This window comes from Eretmochelys imbricata, chromosome 7 (genome assembly GCF_965152235.1).
Source record: "Eretmochelys imbricata isolate rEreImb1 chromosome 7, rEreImb1.hap1, whole genome shotgun sequence".
Lineage (NCBI taxonomy): Eukaryota > Metazoa > Chordata > Testudines > Cheloniidae > Eretmochelys > Eretmochelys imbricata.
In genome coordinates, this window is record NC_135578.1 from 83,599,404 (window position 1) to 83,625,815 (window position 26,412).

General features: G+C 42.2%; 1 protein-coding gene across 1 annotated transcript in view; it reads right to left on the reverse strand.

The window, feature by feature from the left end:
* Positions 1 to 23,422, reverse strand: part of SLC29A3 (solute carrier family 29 member 3) — a 30,892-nt gene extending 7,470 nt beyond the window's left edge. Inside the window, exons 1-4 of the mRNA XM_077822558.1 lie at positions 23,304 to 23,422; positions 21,324 to 21,625; positions 5,572 to 5,654; positions 1,645 to 1,871 (exon numbers count right to left, since the gene is read on the reverse strand). Of these exons, the coding sequence (XP_077678684.1) occupies positions 1,645 to 1,871; positions 5,572 to 5,654; positions 21,324 to 21,625; position 23,304 (613 nt within the window). The 5' untranslated portion in view covers positions 23,305 to 23,422. The remainder of the gene's footprint in view (positions 1 to 1,644; positions 1,872 to 5,571; positions 5,655 to 21,323; positions 21,626 to 23,303) is intronic.
* Between the last annotated feature and the right edge of the window lie 2,990 nt (positions 23,423 to 26,412).

The following is a 26,412-nucleotide window of genomic DNA, read 5'->3' on the forward strand; positions in this document are numbered from 1 at the left end:
AGAGGGCAGGAATTAAAGAGGTGAGGGTAAGAGGTTTGCATCTAGGAATTTCAGAAACCATTTTTAACTGAATGTATAGGCAAACTTCAGTGCTCTTGGAACAGAACCACTGATAGCACTGGCCAGAGCCAGACACAGAGCTGGAAAGTGCTGTGCAAGTGCTCACACACAGCTTAGTCAATGCACTTCAATCCTAACCTATGAACATGGCTTGAATTCCAGCTCCAGGTCTCTCAACACAAGGCAGCCAATCGCTGCAAGTTGTGTGGTAGTTTTGGGATGTGGAAAAAACCAAATATTTGACCAGCTGGAAACCTCTAAACTCATCTCATCTGACCCAAGCCTCACGTAGTCTAGGGCTCCAGAGGTGAAAAGCCAGTGCATTAACACTTTGGATCATCTAGTTACCCCAGATACAAGGCTTCAAAGCCAGCAGCCTTGAAAGGGAAAGCCCATCTGCATGTTTGGTATTGCCTATACTTCTATGTTGGTCTACAAATCAGTTATTTATTGGATCACAACCCCTGCTGTGTACTAGTTGTGTAGTGCAATGGGAGCCGCACTTTCCATCCATCCTTCTCTGCCCTCCAGCAAGGATATACAAATACATCACACTGTGGGGGCCAGGTGGCTCTGGCGTGCTGGGCTTTAATGAGGATTTCCTATGCCTAGTTTCAGAGGACAGTGTTAGTTACCAGATCAGAAACCCAAACTTGGTTTTCTAAAATTGGGAGTTTGATAGTCTCTCTCTTTTACCTTCCAAAATGCAAATCAAGTTGCCAATACCACATACACATTTTTTACAACAGGAACAGCCACATCTGAGAGAAGCTGATTTCCCTCAATGAGAAAAAAAAATCATTAAAACATTCTTGCATTGGCCCAAGGAAGTATTTCTGAAGTCACTATCTTGATTTCTTCCCCTCATCTCTCTCTTAACATGCTAAATGCACTGCAGGGTAGGTATCAACAACATCCAAACCTCCAGGGACCTCATCACTCATAACTCTCAGCATGTCCCTAGTCAGTTATGGAAATGAGCATAAACGTGGAATATAAAAAGAGACAATGCAAAGTTTAATATTTCCTGAGATATAAACAAATGTGGAACGAAGGAATGTTCTTCCCCCTATAGAAAAATTAAGTCTGTGGTCCTTTGTCTCACATTGCTTTAGGGGAAATTCACCCACAGGATATGGATACAAAGATCTGGTATTCTCCTGGTCTCTTGAGAGAACAAATGCTGTTTTATACAGTGAAGTATGGCAGTCTACAAAACATTTACAGAAGCTAGAGAGTCAGCTCACATGACTGGCTGTTTTTCTTCCTTGGCAACTTCCCTTTATCTCAGTCTACAGATTTTTTTTTTTTTTTTTTAAATAAAGGAAAGGTCACGTTACTTCAGCCAACATGCAGACCTCATTATCACATGTCTAAATGCAAGATGCAGCAAAACCTCCACCAAGATGGAGCATGTGCTACAGAACCAAAAGCATGGGTCACAAAACTAAAATTCATGAGTCTAAGGAGTTTCTAAGTTCTCTCGTCAGTCTGTTTCTCAGCGAGTGGGTAGTTTTCCATTGAAAAAGTTAATCATTTACTTACTGCCACTGATTCCATTTTGAATATCAGAGAGAGATTAACCTGAAATCAAAGCCTGCGAATTCTTCATGGGGAAACAGCCTGTCAGGCCAAAGATGCTGCTGGAGAGGATGGTTGAGGCGCTGCTGACTATGACTACGCAAACTATGGTTACGACAAAAAAACACTGTGTCCATGTGGATGTGTCCATTTTCACCAGCACAGTGATCACCACGAAGACAGCCAGCATGACAGCCAAGGAGGACAGAATGCGAATGCTGGCAGATACCCTAGAGAAGAAATGCAATGGTTTGGGGTTTTTTTTAAATGAGACCCTCCCACACACATCTATTTTAGTCACAAAATCTATTATTATTCATTACTTCTATTACAGTAGTGCCTAGATGCTCCAGCTGAGATCAGGGTCCCATTGTACTATGTGCTGTATACACACATAGTAAGAGACAGTCCCTGAGGAGCTCACAATCTAAACAGACAGACTATGGGGAAGGGGAGGGGAAACAGAGCTGGGGGAGGTGAAGTGATTTGCCCCAAGTTAACAAACTGGCAGAAGAACCCAGGTCTCTTGGCTCCCAGTATAGTGCCCTATGCACTAGACCAGTGGTTCTTAACCTTTACTGCAGCCTGCACCCGTTTGGTTCTCAAAATATGTTCTCGCATCCCTTACCAAAAATCGTTGAAGTAGGTCAGTTCTTTAAACCTAGATATATTTTTTGTTTATATATTACAGTAATCGTTAATAAATACATAGGTCTGATGAAACAAAGTAGGTGTACTTATGTGCCTGTGCTGAATTTGTGTTTTCGATGATTTACCTTCTAAAAAAAATCGGGCATGTCTCGCACCCCCAAAAAGGGCATCTCGCACCCCCAGGGGATGCATGCACCCCAGGTTAAGAACCACTGGACTAGAGCATACTGCCTCTGCCTCTCCTTACATGTGACTCATCTTTAAATGCCTACAGGCTGGCACGATCTACTCTATTCTACATATTTCATTTTTAAAAACCCTAGTCACAAAAAGTTTCCAGACAAATACAATAATGGCTATCATTTTGTAACTTTGTATTTCTGTACCCTTTTCCACCCAAGAGTTTCAAAGTACTTTACAAACTAAGTAATTTGCACAACCCAACCTCAGGACCTTTGCTTTAAAGGTAGCTAAGAAGTGCCATGTGCTAGTAATATCGACTGCTGTCAAAATCCAGTGTGCAAGTGTGTAGCTGCCATCCTGTCCCACTTTTTAGAGCACACACTCAAGATGCCACACCACAACATGGGAACTTGGGGACTGACAATGGAGTTGCTTTGGAAGCAAAAACGGCAGCCTAGAAATGCATATTCTGGCTAATGCAGGCTGCTGATGTGTCAGCCAGCCGGGAGATAAGACAAGAGCACAAAGGAAACCAGGTGGCTAGAGAAATGAAGCCAGTGTAGAAGTTGCTGTGAACTAATTCCTCTGGGGCAGGAAGGACCAAGGGGGGAAATAAAAAGTAATTATTTTAAAGCGTTTTGATATCAAATTGATGACTTCCACATCTTCCATCAGTGCTTATTCAACTCAATAAGTCTATAAACCCGACCAACCTGTAAATATCTATTTCTAGCAGAAACAGGAGATATTCCCCTCGGAAGAGCAACTGGCGGCTGCAACAAAGTCTGCTTGGGGAATACTGCAGGCTGGGTGAAAGCAATCACATGCTTGTCACTACAAGATAGTTAGTTGCTTGAACAGGAAGGTTACTTATTATAGACACACAAGACTATCAGCTCACCTTCAGGGCAGAGAAGGGATAAAAGAAAAAGGAAGAAAAAGGAAAGCTAAGCTAGCAATCAAGATCTAGAGATGAAGTGTTGAAATATATTCCCTTCATCCTCAGATCCAAGGTCTCCTGTACTAAACCTTATTCTCCTAGGCAGGTCTCCCAGGGATCACAATATGGTGCATCATGCCACATAGTTACCCAAACTACAAATACTGTAGTCTGACTAGCCCATTTTTAGGAGGAGGAAGGACTCCTGACAAATATGCCTTGTGTGCATGGAACACCTTTTTGAAAAGCAATTAAAAACCCCCAAAATGATACCTGGTCAAACAGGAGCACTGCTATGAATACAAGTGTATTCGCACACCCACAAGGAGTCAGCACTACCTGGTTTTGTTGTTCTCTCCCAAATGATGTACAAAAAAAACTTCCATGATCTCATGTGTGTTGGTATCCACAGACAGTGCCACTACTTTAAAACAACGATAATGGTTAGCTCTCAAAGATGCTGTTCTCGCCAGACATGCTGCATAATATTTGAACCACAGGGAACCGATTTGCTCAGAATTCTTCATAATGTTAATCTGCCTCATGAGTATTTATGATGTTGAAAATTTAACATAATAAAACACTTATTGATTATAGATGCACCAGTCAGAAGAATCTGTGATATGCAGGAGATAGATGCTACATTTAAATGTAATGCATTAAATACATAATAGTTTAGTGAAATGGATACATTAGCAGTCTGGAGGATATGCAAGAAAAACAAGAGCTATTTTATGAAGTTCTCCTTTGCTTTCTTTCCCTTTCCCCCTGTTTGCATACAACGTGCAAAAATAGATAACAACTGAGCACTTATTTTAGGAATTTATCACTTGGCTAATAATTACTATGGTATTAATGGTGAACATTAAAGTACCTGCTCAATATGAAGTATATATTATACACACACACACACCTCCTGCCATTGTGCACTGAAATGGCTCATCTTCAGACTAATTTCCATTCTTTCTTCAGTGATTAGAACTTGCAGAACAAGGCAGATAAAAGGGACTGGCACACAGGCAAATACCGCAGGTACAGAAAATAGAGCTATCGTTGCCAGTCAACAGGGAGTCAAGGCAAGTACAGTGCTATAGTTCCCGCTAAAAGATTTTCTCCTTGTGGGTGGGAAAACCTTCCCCCTGTGTCTCAGATTCTCTTGGCAGGGGGTAACCTGGTCAATGCAGCAGGGAGAGGTACCCAGAGGCAGGTCTGAATGCAGCACAGAAGTGAGGGTGGCAATCCCACAACCCCCCTACAACTGTTTTGCAACCTTCCCATAACTCCTTTTTTGGTCAGGACCCCCATGGTTACAACACTGTGACATTTTGGCTGTAAACATCTGCAAATGTGAAATTGACTAATTTTCAAATCCTATGGCCATGAAATTGACCAGAATGGACCATGAATTTGGTAGGGCCCTAGTTATAAACTATGGTAGCATTCAGAACACAGATTTAGTAAAAACTAAGAGCATGAAAGAACAAGGGTTCTGACTCAGGCCATGTGGCGGTAAGAAGGACTGGAGAGGCATCGACCCACACAGCCTATTATACCCTCGGGTGCGAGCACAAGGGGATGCACGACACACGTGCGGGCCAATGGGCACTGCTAAGAAAAACACCTGACTCCCGTGCATGGTCCGTGTGCACACCCCACATTTGGTATATATATGGGGACCATCATTGGAAGAAGAATCACTGATTCCAGGGACCTGTACTACGTTATAAACTACAGGAGCATTCAGAACACAGATTTCACAGGGAAATGTAACAAGAAACTTAATACTGTATTTGACCTTTTTCTACAGTGGGCTGTTACTTCTCTGAAAAACTATCATCACACAAGAGAACAAATACATGAGTTTGTGCACAGAAATGTATTTGTGCCTGGTCTAATACCTAAGAGGTGTCTCGAGTGGGCTTTGCTGTGGGGACAGAATAGCAAAGTGAGTCTCTTTCATAAGCAGTTTTAGCTAACATTTTTTTCTGGTTAAATGTAGTTCCCCATTAGATGTTTCAGCTTGACTTCAAATCCACTGCTGTGCTAGCACTAAAGAGTAGAGAAAAGGGTGGAGTGATTAGACTGCAGAAGGAGCAGGCAAGCCTGGAAATGGTGGTGCTTAATGCAACCTAGACTAGAGATGTAACTGCACTTACCTGTTGACTAGCACAAAGTTTCCAATCAGGCAGAGCAACGAAGGCACAGTTGAGGCAATGGAAATGTAACTTTCAAAATAGTCCTGCAAAAAGCAACAAAGGCATTTAAAACCAAAATCAGAAACAAATCTAGCTACGCACTACCTCAGAAACCTCCTATACAAGCAGCAGTGAGCAAATCAAGAACACCAAGATAAAGCTCTCAGCTGCCATACCATCATAATGTGGGCCTACAGACTGAGCGGCAATTTACCAAACTTACTTCTAATGCACTTGTCTTAATCTTCCAGCTAGTTACTGTGTTGGGTACCATAAATAGCATGAGCTACTAAAATAATTACTGCATTAGTATCTGTCCAGGCTGATTCCCCACTCTGGCACTTCGAGTGCAGAAAGTGGAGGCCCGCAAGGATTCAAAAAAGTAGTTATGGCCAATCCAGGCTTGTATTAAACTCCCAAGGTTACAGCTTCTTTCTGACCTTGGATGGATTGATGATGCCACCACCCAAATGCAAACTCCCTGGAACCCATGAAGGAGCACTTGGGAATTCCTTCCTCTGGGGTACCCTCAAGCCCTTTCACCCCGCCTCAGGGAAGAGCTGAGAAAGAAAACAAAGGAAACTGGCTGTTGCCCCCAGCTAATTAAACAGCATATGCACAGACCTCTTAGGACACCAAAAATCCAATCCTTTTCTTAAGAAAGGTACATTTTATTAAAAGCAAAAAGAAAGAAAATACATCTGGAACTTAGGCTTTTGCTAGATTTTAAAAGAGCAATTCCAAAAATTAAGGACCCCAAATAGGTTTCTTGGGGGTTCAGCTTAAAGATTACAAGCAAAAAAGCATCTGGGGTTAACACAGAAGAGTCCACTAGCCATAAGAAATAAACAGAAATAAACCTAATTGTGTCTTTCTAAACATTCCTGATCTACTTAAATATTTGGGTTGTTAAAAGCAGTTCTAGATATGATCGGATGATTTTCATATCTGGCTTAAAGCTTCTCACAGCATAACTGCTCCCTGTTCCCCTCTTTCCTTGAGAGAAGACAGACAGACAAAGGGAAGTTTTTTCCCAATTTTAAAAAGTTCTAGCCCTCCCATTGGCTCTTTTGGTCAGGTGCCCACTCCTTTCCTTTTACCTGTGGGCTTATTAATCCTTTACAGATAAGACAAGTAGAGAAAAACCACCAAGAGGGATTCCATAGCCAACTGGCTGGCTGGGTGTCCACAAAAGGGAGCTATCCCCCCCTCTCATTTATCACAGTATCCCTCTGGAATGTGTGTTGTATGATTTGTTCAACCCTGGCTGGGTAGAGTACGTGGATCTGGGGAAGTGAAACAACAGGTCAGGTCCCCCTAATTTAACAAGGGTTTAATCAAAGGCTGAAACAGAGCACAAGTGACTACATAGATTCATATTCTTTAAGACAGAGTGGCAGATTCCAGAATGGCTCAATTGATCACTGACCTCTAGTATATTAACCAGGCTAGACTCTGCATTCCAAGCTCTGATGGGCCAAGCAATGGCTGTTGTATTCCTCCATCCCAACTTTGTCACTATATACTGCCCAAGAAAGTTCACTCAGAACATAGATGTCCTCTCTATTACTTACAATATGGCATGACATTTAACCACCAAATACACTTCTCTCTCCATCATAGCACGTGCTCCAAAGCATTTTATAAATTAGATGGTGAATGCAGACTGGAAACTCTCATTTCCCTGGTCTCATAACTCAAGAGCAAGGGGACATTTAATGAAACTGAAAGATGGCAAATTCAAAACTGAAAAAATAAAATACTTGTTTATATAACATACATACACAGTGAAGCTGTGGAACTCATTGCCACCCAATGCTACTGAGGCCAAGAGTTTTGTAGGAGTCAGAAAAAGATTAGATGTTTATGTGACTAACAATAATATCCAGCATAAAAACAAACAAAAGTTGTGGAAGAGCTATAACACCCCAAGCTTCAGGGCGTAAGCCAACCTCTAACTAGAGGGGGTTAGGAGGAAACTAAAGGTTTTCCTGGGCAATTAATCCCATATCTGCCTAGAATACAGTTTCCTATACTCTCTCCCCTGCAGCAGGAACAGGACACTGGATTAGATGGACCACTGGTCTGATCCAGGATGGGAATTCCCAAATGTTCCTGCACTGCAAATGGAATGACTAATTGACTGAGCAGCCAGCAAGGGCATCTCATTAAGAGGTCTTAGTGATTTAGAGAACCTTTGTATTTGTGTGGAAAGCCTGTGTGTATGCAGACAATCAGGCAGTGATTTGTCAGATCCTCCAATCCCATGGCCAGGAACATAAATGGGACTGACGAGGACAGGGTGGATTGCTTTAAACGGAAGTGCTTTAAATCACTAATTTTAATAATATTTAAAACCACCAAGCAAGAAACCTTGATTTAAAAAAATTGATTTTAATCATACTTTGCACTGGTACTTTTAGTTATTTTCCTATAGCTTACTTCTCATTAGTTGGGAACCATTAAAATGTGTTGATTTGCAAATAAATATAGGCTTTACACTACACGTGGTGGTTCTTTTTGCTAAACAGGACCATATACTACAGCTATATAAATATTTACTTTAAAAATATAGAGCTTAACACACATTTATTCAGATTCTTCATTTTTATCATGTTAGAAAATGGTGAATGATGCACTTCTTAGTGACTAGATGACAACTTTTTTACTATGATTTGTCACAATCTCTATTTGGATAGAAATTTAAATTCAATTAAACTGCACAAAAACAGTATTTTAATCTTTTTACTAGTTCAATAAAACCACCTTAAATGTGGTAGATACAGCAGAAAAAAAGTTTATCAAAACATTTTCTAAAACATGTTGTGTATTTAAAACTAACTGATTTATTAAACAAAGAAAATATTATCTGTAGTTAGCAAAGTGAAGTGATTGTTTCTGGTTACCATGTCCTCCAAGATTTTAAAATGAGCAGATCTCATCCTTTCACACCTAGTTTTTATTCATAGACTGGAAGAGAAAAACAAGCTTTCCTGCTTTTTCAACATCCAATTGGTTTCTTAACTTAAAAAGAATTGTTAGTCACTGAACTGATCTAGCTGAATATATTGAAATGAAGAAATTATTCTCTCTGCACTTATAGAAGAGGTTATTGCTGTCCAAAGCTGGTTTAGCACTTCAACAAACTCTGGTTCCAGGTGCTTAGCCAGTGACTTCCACTGTACAGGGAGATGTCAGCAAACCAGTAAAGTGCCTGAAACCACTATGGCTTATTGCTAAAAGCAGCCGTGTCAGCAGGCCGTAAAGTGCCATGTAGCAAACTCAGCTTGACCAAGGAAGGAGGGGAAGGGGTTGCCACAGAAAGGGCCACTTGACCTTCCTGATAAGAATTGTGTTGAAGTTGCTGATACATGCATTTTAGAAGAGCAGGAGGTGCCCCTGGAATGTCTATTGGGGCCTCAAGGCTGCAAACTTTGGAAAAACCCACACCTGGTTAATCAATAATCAGAAGGAACCTCTTACTTGACCATTGAAACTGCTTGCTTAACAAGTTTTCTTTAAGGGACATGTCATTCTATTACTAATGTATAAATAAGGGGGAAATGTTAGAGGTAGTGGGACTCTTCGGGACTGGACTCTCCCTCTGGATGCATCTTGTGTTCCCCACCGGCAAACACGCTGCTGCTGTGTCACTTGAGAACCACACTCAGCTTCGGTAATTATCGAGGGTTGGGGGTGTTTTACTAACCTGTTGCGGATGTGTATAAGTGCTTGAGACTAAGTAAAGTTTAGCTTTAAGTGAAAGCACTCTTGTGTTGTCCGGTTTGTGCCAGCCATCTGTTGGTTGGATGGCCGTGTCTCCCCTGATTTATTTCCTGACACCACCTCGCACAGAGTAAAAGTTACCAGGAGCTTTGGGTTGAAAGAACCCCGGGTAACACCACCACTTCAGTGCTGTGATTTTCTTTAAAACTTGGTAGCAAATATAATACCGCTTAATATTATTTTTTGTTTTTAATATAAATTATTTTAATAGATCGTAGGCTTAACTTAGGTTGTTATCACTTCAAATTTAATTTTAAATAATTTTAAAAAAATCTGTATTTAATTTAAATTAAAAATGTGTATTTTTAATTTTTCTTTTAAATCATTGATTTTATCCAACCCTGGACAATAAGTACTTTCCTCCCACCCCAATTCCCCTGCTAATACTACAAAGCTATGGTATGGAGCAATTTATAGAGCTGTTATTATACGCTGGGCTGCCAGAGGTCACTTTGTGTTTCAGGCCAGCCTTGTCTATAGTCTAGTATATTTTCACATCCATGAGAATTAGCAGCTATTAATCTGGGATTGTATTATCTGCCGGCGGGGGGGACGGGGGCAAGGACAAGGTGGACAGGAAAGAAAATGAATCTTTTAATTGGAGACCTTTGAACTTCCACTGCAAGAATTCTCAAGGCAGAATGAAGAGTATGTGGAAACAGACACAAGACCCCAATTAATTTCAACTTTCCATTCCTTCTCCCCCTTCTCCTAAGAGCAGTGGACGCCTTTTCTTGGGATTCCTTCATTTTTTAAAACCTTGAATGTTTAAGTATCATCTTCACCCAAAAACTAAAGTGTGTCATAGATGTACCCCTTTGGTTCTATCCCCAAAAGAATGCTGGTTGCCATCTATCAAAAGATTGTCTCTTTCAACAGCACTGCACCTATTCACACTGGCCTCCATGGAGAGCACACATGCCCAGCTCAGAACTAATCTGACATTTATCTCAGCTACATATGTGGCCCCCATTACCATAGCACCTTACCATCTTTAATATATTTATCCCCACAACATCCCTGTGAGTAGGGAAGTGCTGTTAGCCCTATTTTATAGATGGAGAACTGAGACACAGAGAGACTAAGTGGGTATCCTTAGTCCTAGACTAACCACTGGACCTACCTTCCTTCCTGTCACAAACACTGACGCAAATGAGGGAATAAATAAGGAACACTGATGCGAATGAGGCCTGTTGTCTGGAGCACATGACTGGTAGCCACAATCTGTAGAGTTTCTAATCCTCTGATGTCTTTGGCCTTGGGCAAATCCTTTATCCACTTTGCCTCAGTTTTCCCACCTATCAAATGGGAATAATGACGCTTACTTGATTCACAGGTGTGTTGGAGGATTCGTTTATATGGAAGTACTATAGAAAAGCATTATTGTTAAATAACTAAACTGAAAGTTTGTAATGATCAAACCAACCTGTTTCTTCCCTCTCTATCCACAGTTATTTAGGCCCTGCAGAAGACATACCCTGTAACACAAAGCGTCTGCAGCTAGAAAGAAGGCATGTAGAACACCACACACACATGTATTCTATGTGAAAGGGCCAAAGACTCAGACTCAAATGTACCTTTACTGTATTTGCTCACGCCCTAACACCTCATCTACATTACACAGAGGCAGCCTGGGCTCTCGGCTCCCCACATTCCCCCTCTGAGGCCAGTGGAAGCGCTCTTGGTGAGGACACTCACCAACAACCAAAGGAGGGTAGTGTGAACATGAACCACTGCAGTAATTACTGTGGTGGCTGTAAGTCGACCTAATACAGGTTGACTTAAGTTTTTGGTGCAGATATGCCCTGAGTAACTTGGCTGACATTTAGGTCAATATTTTCAAGTCTGACATACAGAGGTCATACCAGGCAACAATATCAATGAGAAGAGACACAGAAAGCAATGACAACAATGAAGGCAATGATTTTTGTGCCAACATGACACATCAGTATTTATATTTTGAATTCATTTTATATGTTATTATGCTGTTAAAATATTCATTACTTTCCCCTTTTTTAGGGTGCAGAATTGTTTTATTTTGACAGCTTTGCCATCTCTGCTAATAGACAGTCTTATGTGTAGGTCATCATACGGAGAAGTATATACAGGAAGTGGAAATGGTTATATAATTCTTTGTCACCTATGTACAGAGATGGTGTCATATGGTGGCCAAGAATTAGAAGGTACTTGGCATATTTTCCTTTTACCTGAAATGCTCCTTATTTCTGTGAGTTTGAACCATCGTCTTTTACTCAATTTATGTGCATGTTCATTTACTTTTTCCCATAAAGAGTTTTACTGTAAGCAGCAAAGAACCTAATAATCACTGCTTACGATTTCACACAGAGAGCAAGACACAAATACATGGATCTACTATAGCTGTAGTATGAATGAACAGACTCCAAACACAAAGCTGTGGGAAATGGGATGTGGTACAAGAGAGTACAATTACAAGAAAAATGTAAACTTAATTGTTAAAATTTAGCCTTATTTGTGGATTTTTTTAAAGGGATGCTATCATCATAACGATCACTCTCATATTCAGTTTTGTGAAAACAAGCCTTTATTAAACTTTTGACCAGTAGAAGTGTTTCCACATTTTAGAAAATCCAATTAAAGTAGCTGGATTTCAACACTGTAGGGAAGCGCTCATCTGTTTTACACACACGGTAACATTTTCAAAGTGCCTAAGTGACTTAGGATCTTAAGTGCCATTGACTTAGTGCTGTGGAGTAAAATTTTCAAAAGCATCTAAGGGCCAGATCGTGCTGTTCAAGGCCCTAAAAACCTGATAAAAAGAAATTTGATTGCTAGCTTCCATGCCAAAAAAGTGCATGAAGCAGAGTACAAACACTACCAAGTACTGTGCATTGAATTCTTCAAATTCTTTCACTTTGAATAATCTAAGGGGTTATTAACCTAATTGTTGACTGTGTTAATTTAAAACATAATATACCATAATAAACTATAGGTTTCAGAGTAGCAGCCATGTTAGTCTGTATTTGCAAAAAGGAGAACTTGTGGCACCTTAGAGACTAACAAATTTATTTGAGCAAAAGCTTTTGTGAGCTACAGCTCACTTCATCGGATGCATCCGATTAAGTGAGCTGTAGCTCACAAAAGCTTATGCTCAAATAAATTTGTTAGTCTCTAAGGTGCCACAAGTCCTCCTTATAATAAACTATAGCATCACAGAAGTTAGAGAAGAAAAGATCTACAGCATTACATGCGCCAAGGACAAGGATGGTACCTCACAGAACATTTGCTAGTACCCTGACCAGCCTCGTGTTAAATGTCTTCAGGGATGGATCTTCCATGACTTTCCATAGAAGACTATTTCCCAGACAATTTCCCAACAACAAAATTTAATAACCATCTTCTATGCCCCAGAATTCAGCCTAATATTTTCCTTTTCTAAATGTCATGATTGCTTCTACTCTTAAATAAGCCTTCCCCCAGCATTGGTGTTTATATTCTTCACATATCTGTAGACTTCTATTCTGTCCCTCCACCCCTGCCCAGCTTTCTAGTTTAGCTACACTGTATAAAATTAGTTCTTACTGTTTCCTGGTTAGCTCCATATATATGTTTCTCTTCTCTGAGCTTCCCTCAGTTTGTCTACATCAGAGCCCAATACAATATTCTAGGCATGGTGTCACCAGAACGGGGAAGGAGGGGAGGGCTGTCACCTCTCCATTCTATGACGCAATGACTACGTATGCAGCACAAAACAAGCTTTTTCCTCTTCAAAGCAAAATGTGAATGCCAAGCAGCCAGCTGGGCTGATTTCAATCACATTTATAAAAGGGGGAGTGGGGTGGGGGAACTTTTCTTCAATCTCCTATATAGTACACATCAACCCAGAAGGAATTCAATTGCCAGCGCATTCTAAAATCTATGAGAACTGAGGTTTATAATGGAGAGGATGACCAATATTAATTACAGCAAACACAATACTGTGATCTCTGCATATGCGTGATGTTATTCAAACAGCATACTGGCTACTTTAAAACAAAACAAAGTGGCAAATTAGTCACTAGCTTCAGCAGACTCTGCTCTGTGCTGCCAAAACGCTTCTGCAAAGTAGTTTTTATTCAGCTACAGCCTAAACTCGGCAGCAGAGGCAGCTGGCTCCTGCTGAGCTAGAAAAGCAATTCAGGCCCAGGGTGGCAGCTCAAGGCACTAGAGCGTTACCTGGATCACAGGGCATGAAATTAGCAGCAGCAAGCAGGTTGGAGCCAAGAATAGTCTGCAGTTGTAAACTCATCTTTCTATAGCAGAGTTGTGCTTCTGATGACTCTGCAGGAGTAGCACACTACTCCTACCCCAAAAGCCTGGGTAGTATCAGCTCCAAAGCAGGCAACACTGGAAAACCCTGCAGCAAGGGAGTCAACACCATGCCACTTGCCTGACAGGAGGATTCATGCCCCTAGTGACCAGAACCAGACTCCTTTCAAATATGACATACAGAAATGAGCATCCTAATAAAAAGCAATGATGGTCCTCAGACTAAAGCACAAGACTGGGAGTCAACAAAACTTGGGTTCTCCTCCCTTCTTTTCCACGGACTTCCTGAGCAAATTAGGTAACCTCTTTGTGCCATAGTCCCTCCACCTATAAAACAATACTCCCTTCTCTCTCAGGCATGTTGTAAGGCTTAATTTAGGTTTCCATAGTACTTTGAAATCCTCAGATGGAAGTCAGTGTAATTAATCATATTTCACACTAAATTCCAAACAGAGCCTTTTATCTCTGGGTTACCGGCTTGACTCCAGCCCATAATCTTGGTGCCTTAAAATTCAATGGCCAAGATTTTCTTACTGATGCCCAAATGACAACTATAGGAATTGTTGGATTCTCAGTGCTTTTGAAAATCAGCCCATTTGTTTAGGTGCCTGCATACAAATTTAGCAGCCTAACGTTAGGCACCCAAGTTTTGAAAACGTTAGCCCAAATGTCCAGAAGGGGGATTCCTCCCTGACAGTTGTAAAAAGGCACATCCTTCCTGCAAGAGAGGTGGGATATTAAGGTTCCAGGGCTGTAGATTGGTAGTAGCCAAAGGCTACTACTATCTGAGGATGGTTGGTGGCTTGGTAGGGCAGATTTTATGGTCTCAATCTAGTTCCATAGTCAACAAGGACTGGCAACCATATTTTGCACCATTTACAGTCTCAGCAGACACACAAGAATAGAATGGGCACGGAGACTGGACTACCCCTTCCACACCTAGAGATATCTCCTCCGAGTCATGAGGACAGCACAAGGTGGGATACTGGAAGCCTGCATTGTTGCCGACTATGCTGTATTTATTCTGTAGATAGAGGATTTCATCCTTCAGGTCTAGCAAGCCACCTCCTTTTCACAGTTAACAAAATTCACTCAGAGTGGGATTTTCAAAAGTGACTAAGGAGCACAAATCCAGTTGCTTATCAAGGGGGCAAATGATTTAGGTGTATGAATAAAGGGAATCTGTGCTCCAAATTCACTTAGGAGGTTCTGAAAATCTCACTCGTGTTCAAAAAGAAAATCCATTTCCTTGTTTGAATTCGATGCTCCTGCAGTCTGGTGTGGTTGAATGCAGCAGAGAGGAAGGTTTTCCAGGCAAATATCAAGCCATCAGCAACTGTATTGCAACCATCAGACCCTAGTTATTTCTGTTTGCTTAAATATCCACACCCACATGAATGAGTTAGTCACCCATGAGCTTCTAATAAACCATGACATAGCACTTCACTCTGATCCCCAAGGTTTGTTATTTAAGGAGCTTTAGGAACCGAAACAATTACCACACAGGGACTTAAAACCAATATTAAATTAGTCAAACTGGCAAGAGCTAGATTTCCATGAGAACTGGTTGGAGTCTTTTCTGCTATTTTCAAAGCTCAGCTCCACTTCTCAGCACATAGGTTGTAACACCTAAGAGGTTGCTAGCCATCACTGGTGAGTGGCAAACTTGCTCCCATTCCTTAAGCACAGGCATCTGCTGAGATGGATTTGCTCAGCCTCTTTGCAACTGGTCCTCCTCAGACACCATAAGAACTCCCCATAATTGCTGCACTATTTCCTGAAGTGCTGCAAGGACTAGTGCAAAGTATTCTGGGGTGAATCAGAGGAAAGCCAGCTGCAAATGACTGAACATTAATTTACTTACTTATAGGCATATCTATAGCACTAATCCCACAGTGTCCAAGCACCCATGGGTTCACAGAATGAAAGGGAGAAAAATGTTGCTATTCTGGTGTGAACATGTTAAGTCATTTCAGTACAATGGCTTTACAAAACGAAGAAAGGCATTTGTTTTTCTGGAAATTAAATTTAGATTATAGACTTAAATACTGAAATTAATTTGGAGGATGAAGACCTAAGAGCTGACTGTCCTCACAATTCTCAACGTCTGTGTCATGTTCCACAAATGCAGAATGTGGAGTGAGTCTGAAATTCATTTTTGAATGGACTCAATTTCCAACACATGGTGATGAAGCAGCACAACTTTGTGATATGAAGGCTTGGGAACCCATCTCTCCACTGCAAAGAAATTATACAAATTGACTTTCTTTTTTTCCATGTTCTTGTGAATCCCAATGGCATTAAGCATCCCATTGCTTCTGCAGCAAGTTAACTAAAACCTCTGACCCCCACAATGTAGGATATAAATTCTGATATTGGTGCATCATCAAGGAAGTAAACAAAACAAAACCAGGTTCATTTCTGCACCAGGGAATACACAGGAGTGAGGAAGGAACCCAGTATTTCCTATATGAAGAACAAAGTAAGTACGAAACAAAAAACATGATCTTCAAGCTAAATAGTGGGCTTTGCCCTTCAATTAGGAATGCTCTGGTCCTTAAAAGTGCTGGGTAACAGTTTTCAGGAAGAAGAAAACATAAGGTCATTTCCTCATTCTGATGAATTACTTTCTTTACATTTCCAATTAATCGATACCTATAAAGAAGCCAAAGGTGATTTTATTTCCTCTCTCAGCTTCTCCTTCCATCCCTGCTCTCCATGAGAATGCCTTACCACGAGAATTCATAGCATCAGCATCTTCTGGGGGCAAGAAGGCATCAGCAGAGGACTCTATTGGAGAAGCTGTGAATGCCACTGGCTGACTACTGCATAAGCACTGATACAATTTCCCCTTCCCAAAGCCACGTAAGGAAAAATGACCAGACTCCACTTCAGGATATTTAGAGGCCTAGGTAATAAGTTGGTGATTTCAGTCATTTCCTAGTGGACGTAGGTCCACTTCAGAAAAAATGCAACTACTCTTTAATTGGCAGGGAGATCAAGGGTCAGATGGATATGGTGACTGCCTTACCCTCTCATCCCTTCCCTCCAAATCAGGGGTAAAGATTTGATCTTATGGGTGGGGAACAGACTAGGGAAAGCTTCTACTGCTCCTGCCTTCACTATAGCTGGTGTCTGAGTAAGTAGAGGCTTCAAGCTTGGCAAGATAACACTTTTCATGAGTACTAAATGTATAAAAGAGAGAAAGATAATTCCAGTTAAGACTAAAAGACACTAGTTAATCAATAGCGCTCTAGGGATGAGCCTTCCCTTAAAAGTAGGGAAGAAGACCAAACAGTTTGAGAGAAATCCTAACCCAGTGGTTCTCAGCCTTTCCAGACTACTGTACCCCTTTCAGGAGTCTGAAGTCCGAGCCTTGTCACCTGGGGCTGAACCACATAACTTAGCTTTGTGGGGGCCCCATAGCAATTGCCCTGTTTGCCACCCCCTAACACTGGCCATGCACTTGTGACTCCACCCCCACCCCCCGCCCTCAGGTTTGTGACCCCCAGGTTGAGAACAGATGAGCTGACATATCCCCTGGAAGACCTCTGCATACCTCCCAGAAGTATACGTATCCCTGGTTGAAAACCACTGTCCTAACCCACCCAAAATGAGAAGACAGGCAGTAAGGAAGGGTGTGTATCCCAAAATGAACTCACAAATGTTCAGCTGAAAAGTTCTGAGCCATGCCACAAATACAGAATGCATTTTTTCTCCTTTGGGGAAGTCCTAGCATCGACTTTCTGAAATGCCCCATCTACTCAATCCATTTCTTCTCTTGCCAAGTGATAGGAGTGTGCGAGGGCCTCATGCGGCAGCACAATACTAAACTCCAGCGCAAAGGAGGGAAGGTAGACACAACATATAGCTATATTTTTTTACTTGAAAAATTAATTAAAATTGGCTTGGATAGGAACTCTCATGTGGAATGAAAACTGGCTAAGTGACCATAATCAAAGATTAATAATAATTGGCAATGTGATAAGCTGGGGGGAGGTATATAGAGTGCCACTGTAGTGATCATATTACATCAGATCTTTTTTTAACATCTTGATTAATGCACTGCAAGACAAGAGTAAACAGCATGTTAATGAAATTCACAGATAACACCAAGTTGGGAGATGTTGTGAATACTACTGAGGAGAGAGATTAGAAAGGAGGCTTTAGATTAGAAACATGGGCAGAAGATAACAAAATGGGATTTCATTTGGGCAAATGCAGGCTAATATATCTGCCAGTTGGTGCTAGGCGCTGTGCAACTGCATAGGAAGTCTCAGCCCCTGTCTCAGAGTTTACAGTCCAAGGCCCTGATCCTGCAATCTGATTTACATAGACATCCCCCCGATCTTCCTAAGTATCTGGATACTTCTATGGCCCTCACAACCACTGTAACCAAATGCCTCTCATTATTTAAAAATGACAGTGTTCTCTCTTTCCCAACACTTCCCTGCCACTAAGAAGCAGGCTTAGGGTGTTTTAAAATGACCAAATGAATGAATAAGGGTACTATTGTGGGAAAATAAAGCATGACACAGATAGGTCTTTTTTGTTTCTGAATACAGTAAGCTTATTCCTGCATTGAATCCCAATGAAGTCAATGGGGCTGTGGCCACAAAGATCAGATTGCAGAATCAGGACCTAATTTAAAATGAAGTGCAACAAACAATAAGAGGAAGGAGCTTGGGCAGGCTCAGTCTTCCTCCTGGGCTCATGTAGTAATTTTTGTTGTCAGAAGGTGCAATGAAGTTTGAGCACCACTGGACTAGAGTTAAAAGCCATGGGAATGTTAACCCTCAGTGCCCTGGTCAAATTTCAGGCTCAAGTTATATTCTACCTAACTAAATTCCTTAGAAAGGTAATATACACTTCCTGCTCTGAACTGTCACATAGAGTTCCTGTGCACTGTTAAATAATTATGGTTCAAACTAGAGGTTGCTACCTTTGAGCAGTTAGTGAGGTGATCCATGTATAATTTTTTACATGAGTTTGCTAAATTTAGGCAGTGGTTTTTGACCCTTTGGGATGGAAGTCATGTAAATCATTATGATTAAAGGACATTTAGCGATTGATGGAAATACTAACGGGAGTAGACAGAAATGTGTTTTCTACCTGAAGAAACCAAGGAGCAGCAGAATACATCCAGGCTAAGAGTTCCCAAGCCATTACAAGCTGAACTGCTTAAGTGGGTTACGAAGACTTTCAGATTGTCAGGATTGTTATGTCTCAGGGAAGCTTCTCTTGCCAACATTGACTTTGGAAAGCAACACTCAAAAACAGAATTGGCATGAATTATTTTTAGTGTAAAGAAATGATCTGACTGCAGATGCTTGTGATACCAGGTGTATTTGTGTTCACCCACAGGAGCTTTCAGATAGAGGCACCAGAGTAGCACCTCTTGCAGGGAACTCAAGAATCCAGCAGCAATGAAAAGAGAAGAAAAATGCAATGTAAAACACAAAACCACTTCTTCCAATGGCAAGTTTGCTTTTGAAGGTTTGGACCATGAATCGAGAGGTGACAAGTTTCTCATCTTACATGCCAAAAGCCAGAGGCTTAATGCCGTAGCAGGTACTACATGGGAGCAGGTACACAACTGCCAGCACTTGGAAAAAAGCTGTACTGCATCATAAGTTGGCCTGCAGAATTGTAAACAACGGGACCTGGAATAGGCTTAGTGTCATAGAAATTCAGCTATAATTGTCATTTGCAAAGTCCTGCTGTCATGATTCCCTTTGCCTCTAAGGTACGTGCTTCATCACTAGGTGCACAGGGGGAAGATGCTGAAAACAGCACAACGCCTCTTTAGAGGGCCATGTTAGTACTTATCTGGTCTCTGGAAAAGCAGACAGACACCATGTGCCTCCCGTCTTCCCTGTGCATGGTGAAGCATTTGATATAGCCAAACTGACTATAAAGTATCTATTCTGAACACGGCCAGAAGCTACATAGTGCAGCAGCAATCCTGCTCCAAACTGCAGCCCAAACAGATGGTAATTTTATCTGATGAAGTTGATCTGAGGAAGGCCAGCTGGCCTTGGATTTCTGAATACAACATACAAAATGATTTTGCTACATTGAAAAGAAACTGTCCAGTACAAAGGAATCCCCCCCCCCCCCGGTCAGTGAATCGGAGAGATATACTCCCAACTTTTATGTGCCATTATTTTGTGGTGACATCCTAATCAGGAAAGAGACTGTCACCAGCATTCCTGATTCTGGAATTTAAAAAGAGCAGGAAGTTAACTCTATAATCCACCATGTCTCCTCGCACAACTAAGAATTATTTTTACTTTTTTTGTTACAGTCCACCAGCTGCAAGAGTTCTTTTTCCACACATACCTTTTGGTAGTATTTTGTAACCTAACAGACTGGCCAGAAAGCTTCTATTTTACACTTTGAAACCATTTATGAAAATTGGTTTCTGGACAGGAGTGGTGTGTGTGCATGTGCCCGCATGTTTCCATAAGGCAACTGTCCACAGATGCAGCAACCATTCAGTAGGACCCATGTACAGCAACAAATAATGGTAGCTGAACACTGCATTATTAGGTCCTGTCTGACCTATGCACCTAACTTTGAACATGACTATTGCTAAAGTGGTGTCCTCCAGTTCTATATTTAATTGTTTCTATGCTGAACTGTCTTTTGGAAAGCAACACACAGTGAAATTACAGGAGAAGGGAAATGAAAGTTCACTTTTAGGAGGAAATGGAGCAATGTAGCGAATAACTCCAGATCCAACAACAATCACTGCCTATCAGAATTTATGATGTGAGCTTTTGCACTGAAGCTGAAGCACACAATCAACTCTGTTTAAATTAAAACAAATTTGTGAATGAAAGGCATAGCTAAAAAAGAGTAAAGGCTAAAAGTGTATTTTATTTGAATCCAGCTAAAACCCCAAAATAGTATTAGACTCACTTTACAAAAATTCTAACCTTAATAAATTTTTTTTTTAAAAAGGGTGATCTGAAAAGGAATAGTTATGAAATCCAGAGTTTTCCAATGTCATATAGCTCTGTCTCTCATTAACTTTTTTCTCATCAGAATTACACCACATTCCCAACCTTAACTTCACCTTAAAATTTACAAAAATATATGAAAAAGTCAAAACATATTAAATTCGTAGGCCAAAATTGGAGATAGATTCCTTGAATAAGAAACAAAAAATTACTTTTAAAGTAGGAGGAAAAAATCATAAGTGAACTTCAGGTAAAAGTTCTAAAATAAAAAGAGGTTTTGAAAGTTATGTTTATAGCAAATTAAAAAACAAACAAACAACAACCCCTCTATCCCAAGAGGTACAGCATGTAAAACTTCAGAGGGATTTGTTTCTTTTTTTCAGAAGTGCCAAGGGGATGGAGGGGAAGAAATCAAGTTTATAATGATAGGTAGTTCCAACCTTTAGTTACGGAACAGTTATTGTCACTCTCTCATTCTGAGTGACTAACACGCCCATTTTAGAGAACACCACTGCTGTTTAAACAATATGAAATCAGAATTCAGCTGCCTTGACCCCGGTGCCTAGTATTCCCGTTAACCATTGCTAAGATGAACAGAGAACCCAGACGCATTGGGCTTAGTGGCTGACACAAGAGCTAACACACTGACATTAAGTGGGAACCCATCATACTCACACGGAGATCAGAGACTCCATGTCCATTTGGATCCTGCTGATTGGAGCAGTTCTGAAGTTTATATATCCAGTATTGTTTTGCTGTGATAAAAAAGTTCCAAGGCAACAGAGAGCCAATACCCAGGATGAAGAAAATAACATAGGCACCATTTAAGTGATCCTTAGGCTTTTGCAGACTGTATCTGTTCCCCACCGGCTCCTCAATCAGAGGCTCTTCTTCTTGGAAAGAGGTATTCACTGGTTTGTATGCGGAGTTAGCACTGGGCTGAAATCTGTCATCTCCATCTTCCAAATCAACAGCCACTTCCAGGGTAAAGCAAAAAAAGAGAGAGATTATTGTGTATGATCAAAGTAATCATAAATTATATGCCAGCTGGATGAAATATCTCAGGAAGCCAAGAAACACAAGGCACACATTTCCTGTCAGCTTGTAGAGGAAGATATCCCAGTGTTCTCTTTCAGCCCATAGAGAAAGAGGTCCAAAGAGTGTGGTCCAAAGAGAAAGCAGGATGAGACTAGGAATTGGGAACACCTGAGTACTAATCCCAGTTTAGTTTAGCCAACAATAAATTCACTGAGTGGCGTTGGGCAAAACACTTGATTTCTGTGTTCATTTCCCCACCCATACAGTGGGGAAACGTACCTCACAGGGATGTTGAGGTTTAATGGGTTAGTTTGTACACTGCTTGCAAAGAACAGAGATGTTATTCCAGAGTCAGGTAGTATGAAACAGAGGAGACATAGTCACTGACCACACACAATGAACAGAAGCTGCAACGAAAGATGGAGACACCATGACCGAGAAGAGTTTAACGTAGGGTGAGATGATGATGGAAACAAGGGGGCAAAGAATGAGATGAGACACTGAGCGATATGATGCCGTGCACGACGGGCTACAGGCACGATGCTCTGCTCCCTGGCACAATAGCAGATGGATCCCTCCTAGAGCTAAAAGAAGTCACAAAAAGCACTGGGCCAATGACACTAACTGCAAACAGAAGTATCTAACGAACTGTCATGCAGTCCGACAGGTCTACCCGCTGCAGTATGTGGGGCATGTCTGATTGTACAACTCTGTACTTATTCTAATGGGGTGGGGCCCCAATAAATAATTAATGTCAATGCTTTAACGCCCATTGCTTTAACGTCAGTGTTTCCATCATAAACCCTCATCACACAGAACAGTAACTCAAACATCTGTCATGCCCTACACAAGGAAAGTATCAGCCTGTGCCTATCTATTCTTACACCAAGTTCAAAATGAAATCTGATGGGCCATTTTAAGTGAAAGATAAAGAAAGTAGCTTAGGGCAATCCTACACTTAAAACGCTGCATCCGCACTGATGCACCTGTAGCGCTTTAATGAAGGCGCTCCTACACTGACCGGAGAGAACTCTCCCATCAGCGCAGTTAATCCACCTCCCCCAGAGGCTGTAGCTATGGAGGTGGGAGACGCTCTCCCACCGACACAGCGCTGTCTACACAGGAGGTTAGGTCGGTATAACTACGATGCTCAGGAGGGTGGATTTTTCACACCCCTGAGCGATGTCATCACACCAATGTACAGCAGTAATGTAGACCAGACCTTAGCATTGCAGTCGCCTTTGTGCGGCATAGCTCTTCAGTCCCAAGCCCTTCAACAGACCCAGGCCCCGTTTGGCACCGCTCCTCGCCGGTCGCCACAAGGCAAACGGCCCCTAGGGCTGCCCCCCCGCCCCGGCCCCGCGCCAGCTCCAGCAGCCGCCTTGCGTGGGGCCGAGGCCTGCTCAGCTCGACGAACGTTGCTTTCAGCCCTGAGCCTGTCCGCCAAACTTGCGCCCCCCCGCGCGTTCAGCCCGGCTCCTGCCCGCGGCGCCCGGCAGCCAGGGACAACCGCACCGGCCGGCAGCGAGAACCGGGCGCCGCAGCGGGGAGGGAGAGCGGGGAGGCGGGGCAGGGTCCCCGGCGGCCCCAGGGAAGCTACCGGCAGCAGCCACTCACTGTTGCCGCTGTGAGGCTCCGGCCCCGCTCGGGGCAGCAATGACTCCGAGACCGGGGTTTGCAGCGGGGCCTGGCCCGGCTCGGCTCGGCTCGGCTCCACCGCGCCGGGTCTACGCCTCCCAGCCCGCCCCCTGCCCGGCCGTGCTTCCCAGGCCCGGCCTCCAGCACCGCCCCGACCGGGGGATGCGGCGCTGGGCCCTGCCCCGGGGCGGGCTCGCAGGCAGGCTGGCTGGCTGGCTCTGGGCCGGCCTTCCTTCCTCTTGGCGTGCAGGCCCCGCTCACCCCCGGCCCCGCGGGCAGACAGGCCGCAGCGGCGAAGTGGGGGCCACCGGCGCCGAAACCGGGGGAGGAGGGAGCCAGCACTGGGCCATGCCCCCCACTTTTAACATGGGCGTAGTTGGGGGAGGGGGCCAGCGGACAACGCTATTTAAAAACTTGGGGGGGGGCTCATTGCCCCGTGGGGTCTACCCTTGAAAGGCAATTCGGATTAAGGTAGATTGTGAATCTAGATTCAACACAGTGCTTGTTCCTGAATAACTCCCTGGGTGGACGTGGCAGACTGAGTTTTGTCCAGTTTAGTTCAATCTACTGGATTAAAGCCAATGGGAACATGGTGCAACCAGCCTGCAATAAGAGCATCCACCTGGAGTTATGCAGGAATAGTTATTTCAGAAAAGTGATTCCTGAATAACACCGTGTGTAACAAGCCTCAGGTGACACACATCCCTCAGAGTCAGCCCCAGATAAGGTATCTACCCATCCTGTATTTTAATGCTTGTATCTGGTGCCTGACACCGACTATCCCCTGAAGAGCCATTCATAAACGTGGGATCATAATATTTGTTTGCAGGGTTTCTACCCTGGGGGAACACATGCTTTTGTGCCACAAATAAAACATGCTGTGGTGCTGGCCTTTAAAATTAGGCATTGTCCTATGCTAGTCATAGTGGTCCTTTATAACCACAAAAAGTAGGTAGATACCTTGGTACTGAACCAATGTTAGAGAACGCCCAAAGCACCCTCTTACAGGTGAAATGGGAAACCAGAGTTCTGGTTGCTTGTGGTCATCAAAATGCGTGGGATACTTTGTGCAAAAATAGTGGTGTTCACCTTAATGTCCTGACCAAATTCTAGTGTGTGTAATTGCATTCTGCCTCTCTGAATACCCTGAAATTTCAGTTAGATAGGGTATTAGTCACTTTCTGGCCTAACCAACTGTGCAGTGTTGTTTATTCACAACCGTTGAAATTCTACATTCCACCACAGGGTTGTGGACAAAGTGATCCCTTGGTGGTTTGTACATCATACAGTGCTCTTTGGACTCATTCAAGAGGAAAGGCACTGTAGAAGTATAAAAACGTTATTTGTAAAAACAAAATTCCCATTTTCTTCTATTACTTTCTTCCCTATTTCCAGTTATTGTTTCCTGCTGCTACTTCAGTTTTCTACTTCTTCCTCTTTCAGGGTAAGCATCTTATTTCTTTCAAATTTCACTTGCTGTCCACACAGCTGGGAACTACAGAAAGATAATTGTCCACTGCAGAACTCTCCCCTTGCTTGTGGAAGAGCGCATTATTATTTATTTAACACCCAGAGGCCTCATGTGTGCTAAGCACTATACAGACAGAGCATGAGAAAGTCCCCTGCCCCAAAGATCTTACACTCTATGGAGATGAGCTTGCAAAAATTTATATACATGCTTGCCTTTACTTATTGTTACTACTCACACACAAAGCCAACAAAGGAAACACTTGAAGAAGAATCTTTAAGCTTACTCAATGTGAAACTCCCCCATCTTGCTCCCCATTTCCTGAAATTTCTGTCTTTGAACTCAGCAATTTCAGCTAGTCTTTACTCACTCCCGTTAAGTGAGAGCTGGACAAAATGAAGATTTGTTAACAAGGATACTTGTGCTTATGCAAGAGTAGTCTCTAGTTATTATCCACTTTTTGCCATTTATTGTTGGTCTTCTGTTTAAAGTTTCAGCCATCTAACTAGCAATCAGTACAGAAACAATATCGTGACATAAGTGACCCTGCACTATGAAGAATCAAAGTGAAGTCTGCAAAGACTGATTTTTTTTGGTCCAGCTTTTTGGTGTATATTTATGGATACATTTGCAGAAAGGAACATTGGCTCACAAACAAATCAAGAACAGAAAAAACCCAACTAAATGTGTCAGCTGTTTTATTTGCAATTAATAAGCTCTAGCAGAATAGCTACAAAAATCTGTGTTGTAGTTTCCAAAAAAGCCATGTTCAGTCTCATTGTCAGACTGACATATCAAACACTGGTGAGCTGAAAAGGTATTCTGTTCTGGTTTAGGAGTCTGCTCGTTATTCACTTCCTGGAACACATAAGAGAGTTATATTTCTTGGTAAAGTTACTGATTTACCTCTAAATTAAATTTAAGCCAGACACTTAAGGCAATTCTTTGATTTTTGTCAAGCAAATGGGCCGTGTTCCCCAATTATAGATGTGAATGAAGGCTTTACAGTGCCCCTTGAGAGTCCAATGAGAAGTGGTGCCAGTATGTGGGGGAGGGAGGGGCTACCTTAACACTGACTTAAGACCAGTTCAAATAAAAGTGCACACAATAAAAAAAATTTAAAAAGAGAAATAGTTATAAAAGCACAATTTATCTTTTTTATTCCTTCTCTCTCTCTCCTCTTTTTATAGGGAGCTTTTCGCCTTCATCTCTGGAATGCATATTTACCTGAAAATCAATAAATACATCTAAAAATCATAAAGCTATAACATTGTAACTTGGTAGCTATGACATACTGGGGGCACAATCCAGACTAATGGGGAGCTGTGTCATCCCTACCGTCTAACCTGGGGTGCCTTTTACAATGCCTTGCTGCTGTAGCCTCCAACCTGGACAGCTCACAAACAGCCTCCAGCATGCAAGTCATTCCCAGCTATGTATCTCTGTGTGCTGCAGCCAGCCACACCTTGGCTCTTATCAGCCTTAGTTATGCTGCAGGGTGACCCCAATACACCCCCATCACAGAACTTCTCACAGAAATGTATGTCCTGTACTGCCCAGCCTACTTCTGAACAATACAAATATATTACATCCATCGTTCCTTAGTTTAAAATAATAAAC